A 14,992-nucleotide genomic window follows, 5' to 3' on the forward strand; every position below is an offset into this window, starting at 1 on the left:
TTCGGGAATGTTTATTAGGACTATGGTTTCGGGAAATTATGAAGTAGTGATGGAACTTGTTAGTTAGTCACGATGTAATGATAAATGTTGTTAGTTGTGATGGAACTTGGGACCATAGTTGGCTTATGATGCTTTTTGGAAATGCCCTCAGAACACATTAAAGCCTTGTTTAGACTATCTATGAATTATCTAAGTGCATGGTCTAAAGCACACGGCCCAAGTGCACTTAGGGAGTGTCCGAATCCACTTTTGCTAGTTTAACAATGGGAAAAATTGTCGGCACACCCGGCACATGGTCTAAAAGGGTTGTCCCTATTCTCTTAAAGAGTAATGGACGTGTTTTGGGTGTTAGCATGCAATAAACCAATCAGAGTCTCATCTGCCATTCCCATTAAAAGCCAGTTGTGCTTCGCTATTTACCAGGCTTCTGGTCTTTCAAAGACGGGAAGCTCATTTTCGGCCTACATCATAAAAATTGTCCATTTATTTATACGTAAATTCTGCCCTATGTTCCTTTTCAAGAAAATGCTCTCTGACCCTGTCGTACCAACTAGGTGTATTTTCCAGTGACTTGACCAGTGTCCTCTCAGCAGAGTTAGGCTACTTACAGTGTATAATTGTGTGAAATATATGATGAACATTGGCTAGCAATTTTTTTGCATAATCGCAGCATTTATCCAATGACCGACTAGTTACAAAGCACTGAAAAAAACTGTTCAAAGTAGCCCTATTGAAGTCAATGGACACTAGGCTTCAACAGGGAAATGCGCTGTGAAATGCTACTGGAATATATGGAAATCGGGTCAGCCAAACCTGCTATGTAGCTCAACTCGTATTCGAGATGAAAGTGTTCTAACGAAATTTTAGTCAATAAAATGTTAACACAATAGTACATATTTGACAATTATTTTTTTGAGATTAAAGGGGAAGCCGAGCCTGCAGTATTAAAGAAATCCCCACTGCTAAAAATTGGAATTTGCAAGTGAAAAAACGGAATGCTTCTCTAGGGAGGAAACGGATTTGCTTGTGCGCAAAGTTAAAGCCTACTATCTACTATCTATCTATGAAGACAATCAAAGTGGGACAAAGTGTACACACATTGTGGACCTGCTTATAGGTGCACTCTCTCTATTTAACCCCCTGGGGACCAAAAACGCACCCCCGTGTTTTGATCGTTTTTTTTTTTTTTTTTTACATAGCTGCAACATAGACTTAAAATACTCCGTCATTAATGGTCATATAAAATCAATACATGATTATACACTTTAGAGGGTCTTATTTTTTGTGTACACTTGTATTAACATCAAAACCTTGAGGTTTTGTAAAATAAATAATATAAACAGGGTGCGCTTTGAGCTCACTCTATCTCTGCAAAAATCTCTCTGAAAGTGTCCGAAAAATGAACTGTTACTCAATAAATACTTGTCACAGAGACACAAAAGATCTTTATGAAGCTGAAATTCTCTTCTTTTAAATGAAGTAATTTATATAAAAAAGCAACTATTCTCAGTTGATGTAATCTGTATGAAAAGAGAGAGATGTCAGTATTTTTCCTTTCACCTAATTATAGCGTACTGTATGACGTGTTAATGTGACCCTGCCCACTTAGAACGTGCGCTATTCAAACGCTAATGTTAACCCAAGCCATGAAAACGCCAGCTGGATAAAACATCCAGTTTATCATAAATCTAACCTTACCTTGTCTTTCTGCGCTGTGAGAAAAAAACAAACAAAAAAAAACTCTAAGCCACAACATCCATTAGTCACAAGTCTTGTGGACGCATGTTTCGTATGTGTTTTGTGGCCTTATTTCAGAAACTTTCATTTTTAGTTTTTTTCAATAACCACGCATAAACAATATTCTCTCAAAAATACAAACATGTACATACATGTTGCTCACATATTATGGTAGCCCTGCTTTTGCTAAATATAGTGTAATTTCACCTGTGCCATTAATATGTTTATAAGCAACTGAAAAAAGTACAAATGTCAGGGCATGTCAGAACATCTCAAGGACCCCAAATACACCTTGGTCCCCAGAGGGATAAATAAACAAATAAATTTTGCGCCATTGACTTTAGATCAGGTTTCTGTTGGTCAATGGCACAGTCTTTTTCAGTTACCTACAACTGAATAGCAATGCGCCCGGACACACCAGACCAGCACGCCCATGTTTAAGATAATGTGCATGTGCATGATAGGGCCCTTTCGTTTAATTTCATGAACATTTTTTATTAACCATGGACCTTTAATTTCATTAAAAAGGCTTATATGCTATTTTAGACTAATTTTGTAAATATATGCAATTCATTTAGACAAATAAAAACTGGGTGCCGTTAAGGTGCCAGTACAGACATACCTGCTCTCCCAGAGTCCTCATGAAGTTGTTCAAACATTTTTGCTGTCTGGATATGGCAAGTATAAACACTGGAATGCTGTGAAAACACTCTGAAAAAATTAAAAACTGCACTGTAATCTGTTGAAAACTCAGAATAGTACTGTCCTGGCAGCCACCTAAATCACTCTGGAAAAAGCAATTTAATTTAAATGATTTGTTCTATCAGTGTGTTTGTCCTCATGTACAGTATCTTGTTGCTGGCACCATGTTCTACCAGTTTACCTGCTACCCACAACACCCTGTCATCTACATATCAACCACCAAAACCCTAGAATTATGCTGGTGAGTTTTACACAGACAAGCATCACTTATTTTTTTTCTTCAGGAAATGTAAAAAAAAAAAAAGAACCTTTTTTTTTTGAGAAGTTGTGTAATTTATGCTCTAAAATAGCCAGCCCTCCCATTATATAAAGATTAGTTTGGACAGGAAAGAGGCAAATAAGCAGTTTCCTTTCACTCAAGTCCATGTGTAGAGCAGTTTTTACTTCAATAAGTGCGTATTTCCCTGGCACACCTTCCTGTCTCCGAGCGTTCTGTCCTGACTTGGGTCACGAAACATTCTGACGCCACTGAACCAACATCAAGCAGTCTCATTTGGTATTGATCTAGCGCAAGGACATTGTTCTGTTATTAATCTTTTCTTTTCTTTTTTTTTTCAGAGAAAAAAAAAAGTTTTTGGGCCTTTTTTTTTACTCATCTTTATTTAACAGAGCAGAACAAGAAAAAAGTTTCTGGGGTGCTCAGCTTTAAACATCACATAGGCTTTTTAATTACAAATGAGTCGTGACAGGTCTGCTGGGTAGCAACCTGTCCCATTTTAAGCGTGATGCTAGCTGACAGCTCGGCGCTGTTCTCAGAGCGCCGCAACATGTGGAAGAAATTGGTCTTTTACATTTCACAGCTTGTCACTTCCTCTCTGCTGTGAACTTTGACCTCCCACAGTGCTCCTAACACCCCACATGGGAAGTGTCCCCATGCCATGGCACTCTGGGAGAGTTGTGTTCCACTTACTATATATGCCACAAAAAAAAAACGTGGAAGGAAAGAATAGGATGAAAAAGAAGCAGGTTCGCAGACAAACAGAGGTAAACTCAATCTGACTCGAATAAGTGATCAAAAGGTGTCCCTCACCGGACATCACGGCGTCAAACCGCTGAGCAGAGATGACGTTAGCATAAGGATCAGTTCAGGTTGCATTACTGCTACACACTCTTATGATATTCAGATGGAGGATTCCCATCAAGCGAGAGGACGGGATTGGGCTGACAACCTCGCATTACTCTAAAGTGAAAATCAAATTCAGTGAGGAAAAAGTGCAAATAGAGAACATCCAAATTTGGCTCCATTGCTGGACAAACGTGTTTTATCACGTGTTTAATTTTTCTGTGCTAAATAACCAAAAGTCGTCAAACACACACACACACACACATACAGTACTATATATATATATATATATATATATATATTATGCAAGAGAGAGAGTATGTGTATGTGTTTATATACCTTCCTTTACATTCCTTTTCAGAAATATGTCTTTGTGTTTCGAGATAGTTACAATGATAACAATATTAATTATTATAATAATATTCTATGTACTACTGTACTGTAGTTATGACAGTCCATTCCAGACTTTTTCTCTTAAAAAAAATCCAGGACACAGGTACATTCCTTGTCATCTCTTGGTAATCTTGTAATGTTCAGACATGTCAAATAGCAGCACTGACAGCTAACTATATATATATATATATATAGTACCTCATTTAAAAACCACAGAGAATACAATCTCTATTGCAACATATGAAATAGCTGCAGGCGTTATGAGTTAACTGACCTTTCACATTAAGTGAACGATCCGGTTACACTAGGTCTGTTTGAATTCAAATGACTAATTAAATTAGGCCTTTCTGCTCTGATCACCCTTTGTGGATCTGTAACTGCATAAAGTGGGCTGGGCTTTTGGAAGCTATGTTTGATTGTGTCCTGCCCCTTAAGTAAATGCATCATTGTACACTGGGCCCTTTTAGCGCAATGACAATTTTGAAGATTTTCTCTTAGAGTGTTTATGGAACACGGCCGTGCTCTTTTATATTGTTGTCGCTGAGGGGCCAGTCCCGGTCACAGCGGATAACCCTAATACAGGATCATACTCACTAAATCACACTGCATTCTTTCTCCAATTAATTTACCACTGCCCGTCTTTAAATGGACGAACTACCCTTGCTTACATCAAACTTGTTTATTAGCAGATGAGAAAAATGTAGCCTCTTGTGGTGAGTGTGATGGAGTCGGACAGACATTCCCAAAGGCTGCTTAGCTTATGTGAAGAAAAAAACAAACTGTTCTGATGTGACAAGCCTTGTATAATGCACAGTTTTTAAACATGATATCATTGTATATATATATATATATATATATATATATATATATTTATAAGAAATTGGACATTGTATGTATATATATATATATATATATATATATATATATATGTGTGTGTGTGTGTGTGTGTGTGTATATATATGCACACTCACAGGATTATATAATATAATATAACATAATATGAACATTTCATGAATATACATAATTTTCAGTTAAAATATTCAATCTATCATAGTTCCTTGGAGCAATAATTAAAAAAAAAAATACATATGGTATTAAACAATTTCATTGTTCATAATGTATTTCAAAAATGTGTTCTATTCTGCATCCCTTTTTGATTATCCCTATTGCATTGGGTAATTATGAGAATCATGGATTATGCTCATGGGTAATCAATAATTCACTGACCTTTGAATTTCTGCAACTCTGGAACCGACACCAGGGCAATTAGAAACCTAGGTGAGCGCACAGGTCCCCATCGGTCACCCAACCCTTCAGGCCCGGTTCCCACTCTCTCTGCGTTCATGGTGAGCAGAGGATAACAAGCCTCTCTTGTTCACCCTGGGAGAACGTGGGCTGTGGCTGCAGCACTCCAAGTTCATGGACATAGCCTACAGCTGTCAACGCTGCGTTAATTCAGACCCGACACCATCTGAGCATCAGGCTGGAGGAAGGATAATTAAAGGCAAAGTTACAAAGTTGTGTTGGCTGGCCCATTAAAACATGCATGATCGTGGCGCAAAGGCAGACAGAATGCTCTGCTGACAGGGATTACAGTCTCTGGACACAGAACAGAGGTGGAGGGCAGGCTTTTGCTCCACATTGCTGCAGGCCGTAGATCGGAACAGTCGAAAGCTTCGAAAAAATTCATGCACTGCACATGGCAGAGACAGGGGTCTTTGGTTTATATAAGGCTAATGTCTTTATTATTGTGTCAGTATCTTTTTTTTAAGTATTTTTTTCAGTATCTTATGCTGCATACATAAAGAATCGTTGTTGAAAAAAACTTAATTGATTGCAAATTGTTGCATACTATGCTTGATTTAAGTTATATATTACCTGTGAAAATATAGATTGTTATATGGTGCTAAACTTTTGCGTAGTTGTCAGACTTTGTATTGGTTACCTTTTCAACCCGGTCTCATCCCAAGACGTCATATAACTGACGTTTTGGGACGTCTTTTGACCATACGTCAATATGCGCCTTTTTAGGGCCCCCTTAAACGTCGGTAGATGAGGTTATGGGATCCTAACTCTATCCCAGACCTAAACCTAACCCTAAACCTACCCCGTCACCTAACCGACGTTAAAGGTAAAGCGTCAGTTGTATGACGGCCCGGGATCGCCATCTACCGACGTTTAAGGGGGCCCTAAAAACGTCCCAAGACGTCAGTTATATGACTTTTTGGGATGAGACTGTGTTAACCTTTTACCTAGGAGATGTAATGCCAGTGCTACATTGCTATCATTACAAAGGAACTATTTCAAAGTTTGCGTATAGCCACCAAACACTGTTGAACACATTTGGTGGAACGCATTACAAGTTTTCAGTTAAAACGGTTGTTGTATAATCGACGCCTAAATTATGATGAAAAAATGATCTTTGCAATGGAAGTCAATCAATCAACATTAATTAACTTTAGCTGGATAATAACTTTATTCTAGAGCCGCTGTAAAGCTAAAACAATCTCTGTTACTTTAATTTACTATTATCACTGTAAAGCTGCTTTGAAACAATCTATTTTGTAAAAAGCGCTATATAAATGAAGGTGACTTGACTTGACATTGTCAAAGCTAAGTAATGCATTGTTGCCATCCAGACTTTTTAAATTAGCAACATGTAGGACAAAATAATAATAAAATGCAGAAAGTTTAAACATAGAAAATAAAATAGGCTATTAACTCCCCTGGTGCATTGGAATGAACTGTTGGAGGCAATCATGTGAAAAAAAAAAATATTACAAAACCATTATGTATCAAGTACACCGATGTTGAATGGCAGCGAGCCACTAGGGCCGGTCTCATAACTTGAAGGTTTTGAATAAACCTTTTATAAAATATAACCCCATATGGTTTCGTGGGTCATTAACTGTGTCTCTTCCAAGAGAAAACAGTCTGACACGTCTTCCGTAGAAGACATATTTCCCTTCCGACACTTTTTGACTTTTTTTAAGCTTCAGCAGTAGAAAATGCATATGATATGTTTCCGTCTCACACTGTATTTCTTAAGCCTTGTCACCACAGTGAAATCTCCGGATCAGAGGAAAGCCATCCAACTGAACATGATTATGCATTCATTATAATGAAATAACCACCCATATTTATGTTAAGATAGGGTAGATGTAATGCTTTTACCTGTAGGCATCTCAAATGTTTACTAGAAAAAAAAAATGTAATTAAAACCTACATCTGCGTTCAAATGAAGTGTGATATCAGTTTAAAAGCATCACGGAGGACATAGCAGCTCTGAACGCTCCTGCTATTAAAACCTATTTGAGTCTTCTGAAGCCTTCCTGATATGTTGCCTATATTTAAAAGTTATTATTACTGATATATTTAATCCCGCAGCAAGAGAAAAATTATATCATCTGGGAAGTTTCCATATTTATTATATAGATGTGACTGGCTGAGGCGAAGAGAAAAACGCAATGAAAAAAGTTTCTCATGGTAAAATTTTTACATGTATCAAGCTAAGGTTTACTTAATTGGAAGCTCCAGGCAATGCAGGAACCCTCTTTTTAAATTCTGTGAATGTTAATATGCTAAATAATGCAAAGCTCCTGCACTTCAAGCATGAGACACACATCTGGCAGCTTACCATTTAAATTACAGACGGAGAGCGAGAGAAAACACTTCAAAAGTAATTTTCCAAAGGAAGGAAGAATGGCAAAATGTATTACAACTAAATTTAATTTTTTTTCGATTTTTCATCATGTCTAATTGTGTGCATTAAAGCAATGAAAAAAAGGAGAGGTTGGGCTCAGAGATGTTGATGATGTGAGAGAGGAAGAGAGGAAGATATGTGAAGAGAAAGTTTCATCACTTTTTCTTTAGCTGTACATTTCGTTTATGTTGTTGAAAGTCTAGACATTTACTGTTCTCATCAGTTGTGCCTTATGTTTTAAGTTGAAATCATTCAATCCTTTTGTTTTCACTTATTTCAGATTTTTTTTTTTTTAAAAAGAAGCTACAATTATGTGTTTAAATTTGCTGATTTGATTTATATGCATTTTATTTTATTCTATAAGATGTACTATACGCATCTTTTTCTGTGTGCTTTTTTTTTTTTTGCTTTCTCTGCTAAGGTAATGCAATCCTTGTTGAATTAATCAAATCGTTATATATTCGGACTTACAAGAATAAAGGGACGTCTGTAATGTGATTGCAGATAAGAGCCCCACCGGAGCTGTGTCATCCTATGAGCCCAGCATCCAGACGAACCGCCCCGTCGCTGAGAAAACCAAGGCCGAAATTCGTAGAAAGGTAACTTTGTGATTAAGGAGACTTCTAACCTTGGAACTTGGAACAACAAACTTGGACCATCTTTCTCACTTTTCCTTAGAGGCATCATGCCCTTTCAAACTCGGGGCACGTTACCCCCCTAACACTTATGAGTCGAGTAGACTTAAAAGATTGAAAAAAAGAGGAAAAAATACTACTGTAAAAAATAAAACAGTAATTGTTACGGTTAAAAAACGGCAGCTGTGGTTGCCAGAACTTTACCGTTAAAATACCGTAGGAATGTTAATGGTTTTACAGGCATAGCTTAAAATTTACAGTAATAAACCGTATTTCATTTTCTGATAAAATGTTGATTTACCAACCTTTTGAAAAATGTATATCTGTTTTGTTTGTCATGAGCAATCAAAGCTAATCACAAGTCTTCTATAAGACGGTTTATACTTGAAGAAAGAAGCTGCACAGTGTCATTCACACAAACAGTAACACACATGAAATTTATAAAATGCAATAAACATTCATTTAACAACATTAAATGTAACATAAAACCCTAATGTACATAACTGATTAGGGAAAAAATGAAAGAAAACTATGAGGAACTTTCTGTTAACCAATTACCATTTTTGCACTGTAGCATTTTTACCGTCTTTTACCGTTAAAATCACATTTTTTTTACAGTGCTTTGTTAATAAAGATAATTGTTAATAGAATTTGTTAATGAGTTTTTGACTCATTCTACTGTACTTCCATACTATTTTTGGAATAGTACATGTTCCAAACGCAATAAAAAAATTCTAAATACATGGAATGTTATGGAACTATATAAAAAAAGACATGAAACAAGCATATTTGATATAATTAATATATTATAGTATAATTCTCAGTCGTTTTTTATGCATGCACACAATACAAATTTTCTAAATGCATGGAATCGTATGGAACTATTTAAAAGAAAAAAAGGACATGAAACAAAGGCATATTTCATGAACAAGTTTGATCAAACTTGTTTTTTCAATTGTATTGGGGATTCGCTGGTGCACAGACAGACACACTCAATTTTGCTATCTTTGCTGGGACTCTCCATTGGTGTAATGATTTGTATACTATACAAACTGTATTTTCTATTCCCTAATATCACAGAAAATGTTTAATGTAATTTTTACATTAAAAAAAAAAAAACATAATTTAGTATGTTTATGTAGTATGTCACATTATAGGTGATCTCAGATTTGAATATCTTAGTGGGGACATCTGGTCCCCACAATGTAATATAAACCTGTGCACACAAACACACAGTTTTTATTTTGGGTAATTACATTACATGTTTTTTTTTTTTGTTTGTTTTTTTTTAGTCATGTCTCTCTAGCCTAAGGCACCAAGTGAGCCAGGACCGCCACTAGTGCCCTCTCAAAAAAAAAAAAAAAAAGAAAGAAAAAAAAGGTGCTCCCTGCTGCTCCTCCCTCTTGCCTCCCTATGCTCCCCTTATTATCTGAGATTTGTCAAAATACATTTCACACTAACAGGTATTTTTCAGTCTTCAAAGCTAGTTTTGATGTGCTCGACAAGCCAAAACAGCTCAGATTCTGTGAAATCAGCAGTGCCAGCCCGGTTCTCTCTCTCTCTAACCACTCCCAACATGCCTTTTCCTGCGCTCCACGGGACTTACGCTAAATGAATCAAAGCTGCGGCATTACCTGCCATACTTTGAAGTGGTAATTGCAGAATGACTTCTCAGTGATGATCTGGTGCTGCTGTCTTATGTTGCATGGCTGTGCATTGCGCATTGTTTTTGTCTTTGCATCTGCAGATTAATTCCAGGTTATGGACTTGTGCACATTGTCTTAGAAATTGTCCTCATTATCCATATGTCAGGATCGACAGTTAAATCTGTTTATACCATTAAGTATCAATGCAAAAGTTGTGGGTTTGATTTTCAGGGATATAAAATGGGTTGTTCTAAAATGTTTCCATTTTATACATGTCTAAATATCCCAATAAATTTTAGTTTACACAATATATTAATATTTTGTGTCATCGGGCCAACATGATTTTACCATTTTTTTCCCCTCAAGTTTAAAGCAGTGGTGGATGAAGTAGGCCTACTTGAGTAAAAGTACAGATGCCCTAATAAAATATTTCTCCAGTAAAAGTATAGTTCTCCTTTTCAATTTTACTTTAGTAAAAGTAGAAAAGTACTTATAAATTAATATTTATATTGCTACTTTGTACACTCCATGCATCCTACTGCTCAAAATACATGTGGGGGAAAGGTTATAATGTACTGGACACACAGATTAGTCTGACATTATGACGTATTATGAATTTTCAAGTAGCCAGCTCTAGTCAATCATAGAAGATTATGTAGACACTTAATATGTATTGATCTGCAACTTGATCTGCATTTTATTTTATTACCAAAACCATACAATGATAACTGCTACTGATAATTACTGATAGGCCTACTTCAAGTGCAAACAAGTGGAAATAACAATATATTCCATGTAGTACTTTATTTAAAAATGAGGAAAAACTAAATGTGTGTAAATGTGTAAAATATTAACATAAAATATGAAACCAGACGTGACAGGGTAAAATGTGTTGACATGTTAAAAAGAAACTGTCGCAAACATACTAGTTTCACATAATTTATTTGGGTTATTTCATGTTCAGTTGTTCTTTAAAACATACCATTCAGACGTTACTACACGAATATGGACATTCAACAATTTAAAGTGTCTTAAAGAGGTCACCCTTTTACAGCTGATTAGGTTCACAAACAACTGACATTTGTGACCTAAATACGATTTTCATTTACAATAACATGAAAATCTGTATTTTGTACAACAATACAATTCTGTATTGGTAACTTACTTTTTTTTCCCCATTAGTTGCACGCACACACACACTCAAATTCATATGATATTGTTACGAAGCATACGAGCCAATCGGATCCAAGTGCAGTTTGTCTTTATTAAACAGAGTAGTTACCAGGCAAGGGTCATACATCAGCAAACTCAGCAGAGAAGATCAGGCAAAATCTTGGTCAATAAACAGGCAGGATATCAGGGTAGGCAGCAAACAAACAGGATACAGGAATCAGGCAGAAGATCAGGAACAGACAGGTAAACACATGGAAAAATACTTAGAAATGTTCGCAGCAGCAAAACAAGACTTAGCCCAGAGTGTTTTTGACAAGTGATCAGTCTGGAGTGGAGTGCCCTCTGTATAAGGAGCAGGCTGTATAAGCGACCAAGGTGGTGAAGATCCCTCGGGTGGCCACGGCGGTGACGATCCCTCAGGCGGCCATCGTGGTGAAGACCCCTCGGGCAGCCACGGCAGTAAAGACCGTGCAAGCGACCAAGGACCAGACACTGACTCGGGACCAGACACCGGCTCAGGAACATTCACTAGAACAGAAATGGTCACAAGGACAGACACAAACACAGAAACAAACACTGACTCGGGAGCAGACACACACACTGGCTTTGCAAAGGATCGGCCATCTTGTCCAGAGACACTGGCTCGGAAGCGGCCATCTTGTCCGGAGACACTGGCTCGGAGGCGGACATCTTGTCCGGAGACACTGGCTCGGAGGCGGACATCTTGTCCGGAGACACTGGCTCGGAGGTGGCCATCTTGTTCGGAGACACTGGCTCGGAGGCGGCCATCTTGTCCGGAGACACTGGCTCGGAGGCGGCCATCTTGTCCGGAGACACTGGCTCGGCCATTTTGTCTGGAGACACTGGCTTGGAGGCGGTGACGTGAAAAGTCTCTGGATTGGCAGAAGTAATGTGAACAGTCTCTAAATCGGCCATCTTGTCCGTAGACACTGGCTCGGAGGCGGCCATCTTGTCCGGAGACACTGGCTCGGCCATTTTGTCTGGAGACACTGGCTTGGAGGCGGTGACATGAAAAGTCTCTGGATTGGCAGAAGTAATGTGAACAGTCTCTAAATCGGCCATCTTGTCCGGAGACACTGGCTCGGAGGCGGCCATCTTGTCCGGAGACACTGGCTCGGCCATTTTGTCTGGAGACACTGGCTTGGAGGCGGTGACGTGAAAAGTCTCTGGATTGGCAGAAGTAATGTGAACAGTCTCTAAATCGGCCATCTTGTCCGGAGACACTGGCTCGGAGGCGGCCATCTTGTCCGGAGACACTGGCTCGGCCATTTTGTCTGGAGACACTGGCTTGGAGGCGGTGACATGAAAAGTCTCTGGATTGGCAGAAGTAATGTGAACAGTCTCTAAATCGGCCATCTTGTTCATAGACACTGGCTCGGAGGCGGCCATCTTGTCCTTAGACACTGCCTTGGAGGCGGTGACGTGAACAGTCTCTGGATTGGCAAAAGTAACGTGAACAGTCTCTGAATCGGCCATCTTGTCCGTAGACACTGGCTCGGAGGCGGCCATCTTGTCCGTAGACACTGGCTCTGCAAAAGTGACGTGAAGCGTCTCTGGCTGGGCATAAGTGACGTGAAGCGTCTCTAGCTCGGCAGAAGTGACATGAAGCGTCTCTGGCTTGGCAGAAGTGACGTGAAGCGTCTCTGGCTCTGCAAAAGTGACGTGAAGCTCTGGCTGGACGTGGCTGACATGAAGCTCTGGCTGGACGTGGCTGACATGAAGCTCTGGCTGGACGTGGCTGACGTGAAACTCTGGCTGGACGTGGCTGATGTGAAATGAGGGCTCGGCAGGAATAAGCTCCGGCAGGTCAGTCTCAGCAGGACCAACATGAAGGAACTTAGGCTCAGGGGGTACTGTGGGTTCACGGGGTTCTTCATCCACCAATCCCACAGTAAAAGTTTAACCACTCAGAAAAAGGACCAAGTCAATATACTGGTGTACCGTCCCGTGAGGATCATGGTCGGGCATCAACGACCAGATGGGTTCAGATAACCCCCGCGGAAAAAGATAACTAAACACAAATCATCCATACGAGTGAGATGAGCCAGCTCCAGAAAGTCTCTTACGTAGTCCTCGATCGGATGATCTCCTTGACGAAGACACAAGATCTGAACATCTGGGCACCGGGGTGGCATGGCTGCTGGATCCATCTTTTGGCTAAGTCTTCTGTTAAGAAGCATACGAGTCAATCGGATCCAAGTGCAGCTTGACTTTATTAAACAGAGTAGTTACCAGGCAAGGGTCATACATCAGCAAACTCAGCAGAGAAGATCAGGCAAAATCTTGGTCAATAAACAGGCAGGATATCAGGGCAGGCAGCAAACAAACAGGATACAGGAACCAGGCAGAAGATCAGGAACAGGCAGGTAAACACATGGAAAAATACTTAGAGATGTTCGCTGCAGCAAAACAAGACTCATCCTGCGTTCATGTGCTATGGTAATTATGGTAAATACCAAAAGCCGACGTGGAAAATGCACATGAACACCCCCTCATGTGGTATTTTCCACTGGGCAACTCGTAGAATATTTTGATGGACGAGTTGCCGAGATGAGAGAACCTTTGATCTTCTCAAAATGGCGGAGAGCACCGCGAGAGTCGTGAATGGTAAAAATATATACTATTCATGATCTAGAAAATATACAGCATATTATTTACCTTTTGAGTTTTGATAAATCATTTTCTTGCTGTTGCAGATGACTTAAGCAATCTAAAATAGTTTTAGCTAAATAACAGGTCTGGATCTCCATCTTTTTACAACATTACGACAACAAAAGCACTTGAACGCAACACACTGGTAAATACCAGTTCACAAGTGGAAAATATCCTATTTTCCATAGCACGTGAACGCAGCATTAGCCCAGAGTGTTGTGTGAGTGTGGCTTAAATAGTGTTAGAACATGAGGTGCAGGTGTGTGTGTGTGTTTGTGTGTAATCAGCGCAGTGCAGGTGTATGGTGTAATCAGTCCAGGGAGATGCATGATGGGAAATTGAGTTTTTGAGAAGTGATCTGTCTGGAATGGAGTGCCCTCTGGTGACTCTCAGGGGCACTCTAGCTGGTGATCGTTACAGATATCCCATTCTTGGTACATTTTGAGCTAAGTGAAATTCAGAGAAATATTAACTGGAAAGCAACCGGATCATTTGATTCAGTGAACTGTTGATTTGAGAACTGATGCAATCGACTGGGTCCAATTCAATTTGCTAACTGATTAAATGGGTTAATTGAAAAGAATCAGCTCGTTCACGAATCAGAGCTCTTGTCAGCTCTGTTAGCATTTTGTAAATTTGATCATCTGAAAGGCATTTAATTTCAAGAGGATATTCCTTAAACACATTTCCTGGAACACATTTTACGTTTTTTATGTTTATATTTTTGGCTGTTTGTTATCATCAAAGTCAGCCAATCTTCACCAGTATAGTGATGCTATGAATAGTGTGAACCTGCCTAAACCTAAAAGCCAGCCATTCAATTCAACATAGTGACATAGTTTGACAGTGATCTTCAATATGGGGGAACTCATTGATGTGTAGATGCAGGCAGTATCTGCTGTAGCAGTGAGTCTGAGCCAACCCAAGGGCCCAGTGCACTAGACAGAATCACATACTAACAAACAATATTAGCACCCAGTGTTCTTCTCTGCTACAGCTCAGAATGACTCCTTTTGTGACAAGACTGCTGAAAATACCCCCATTAGACCCCCGTTTCTTGCCTTGTTTTGTTCTATCTACCTCTGTTTCTGAGTGAATAGTTCTGTATTTGAGGGACTATGAAGGATTATAATACTGTCAAACTCTACTGCTGGGTCGCTAGTACTTAGTGTATCTGGGGGAGGGGGGGTTCCAGAAAAATTTGGGC

At 39.1% G+C, this 14,992-nt stretch overlaps 1 protein-coding gene across 2 annotated transcripts in view; it reads left to right on the forward strand.

Moving 5' to 3' along the window:
- Positions 1-14,992, forward strand: part of ofcc1 (orofacial cleft 1 candidate 1) — a 460,325-nt gene that overhangs the window by 353,494 nt on the left and 91,839 nt on the right. For both annotated transcript variants that reach the window (XM_089125751.1, XM_089125752.1), the window contains exon 14: positions 8,163-8,257. In XM_089125751.1, the coding sequence (XP_088981877.1) occupies positions 8,163-8,257 (95 nt within the window). The remainder of the gene's footprint in view (positions 1-8,162; positions 8,258-14,992) is intronic.

This window comes from Pimephales promelas, chromosome 22 (genome assembly GCF_988280905.1).
Source record: "Pimephales promelas chromosome 22, fPimPro1.hap1.1, whole genome shotgun sequence".
In the NCBI taxonomy this organism is placed as follows: domain Eukaryota; kingdom Metazoa; phylum Chordata; class Actinopteri; order Cypriniformes; family Leuciscidae; genus Pimephales; species Pimephales promelas.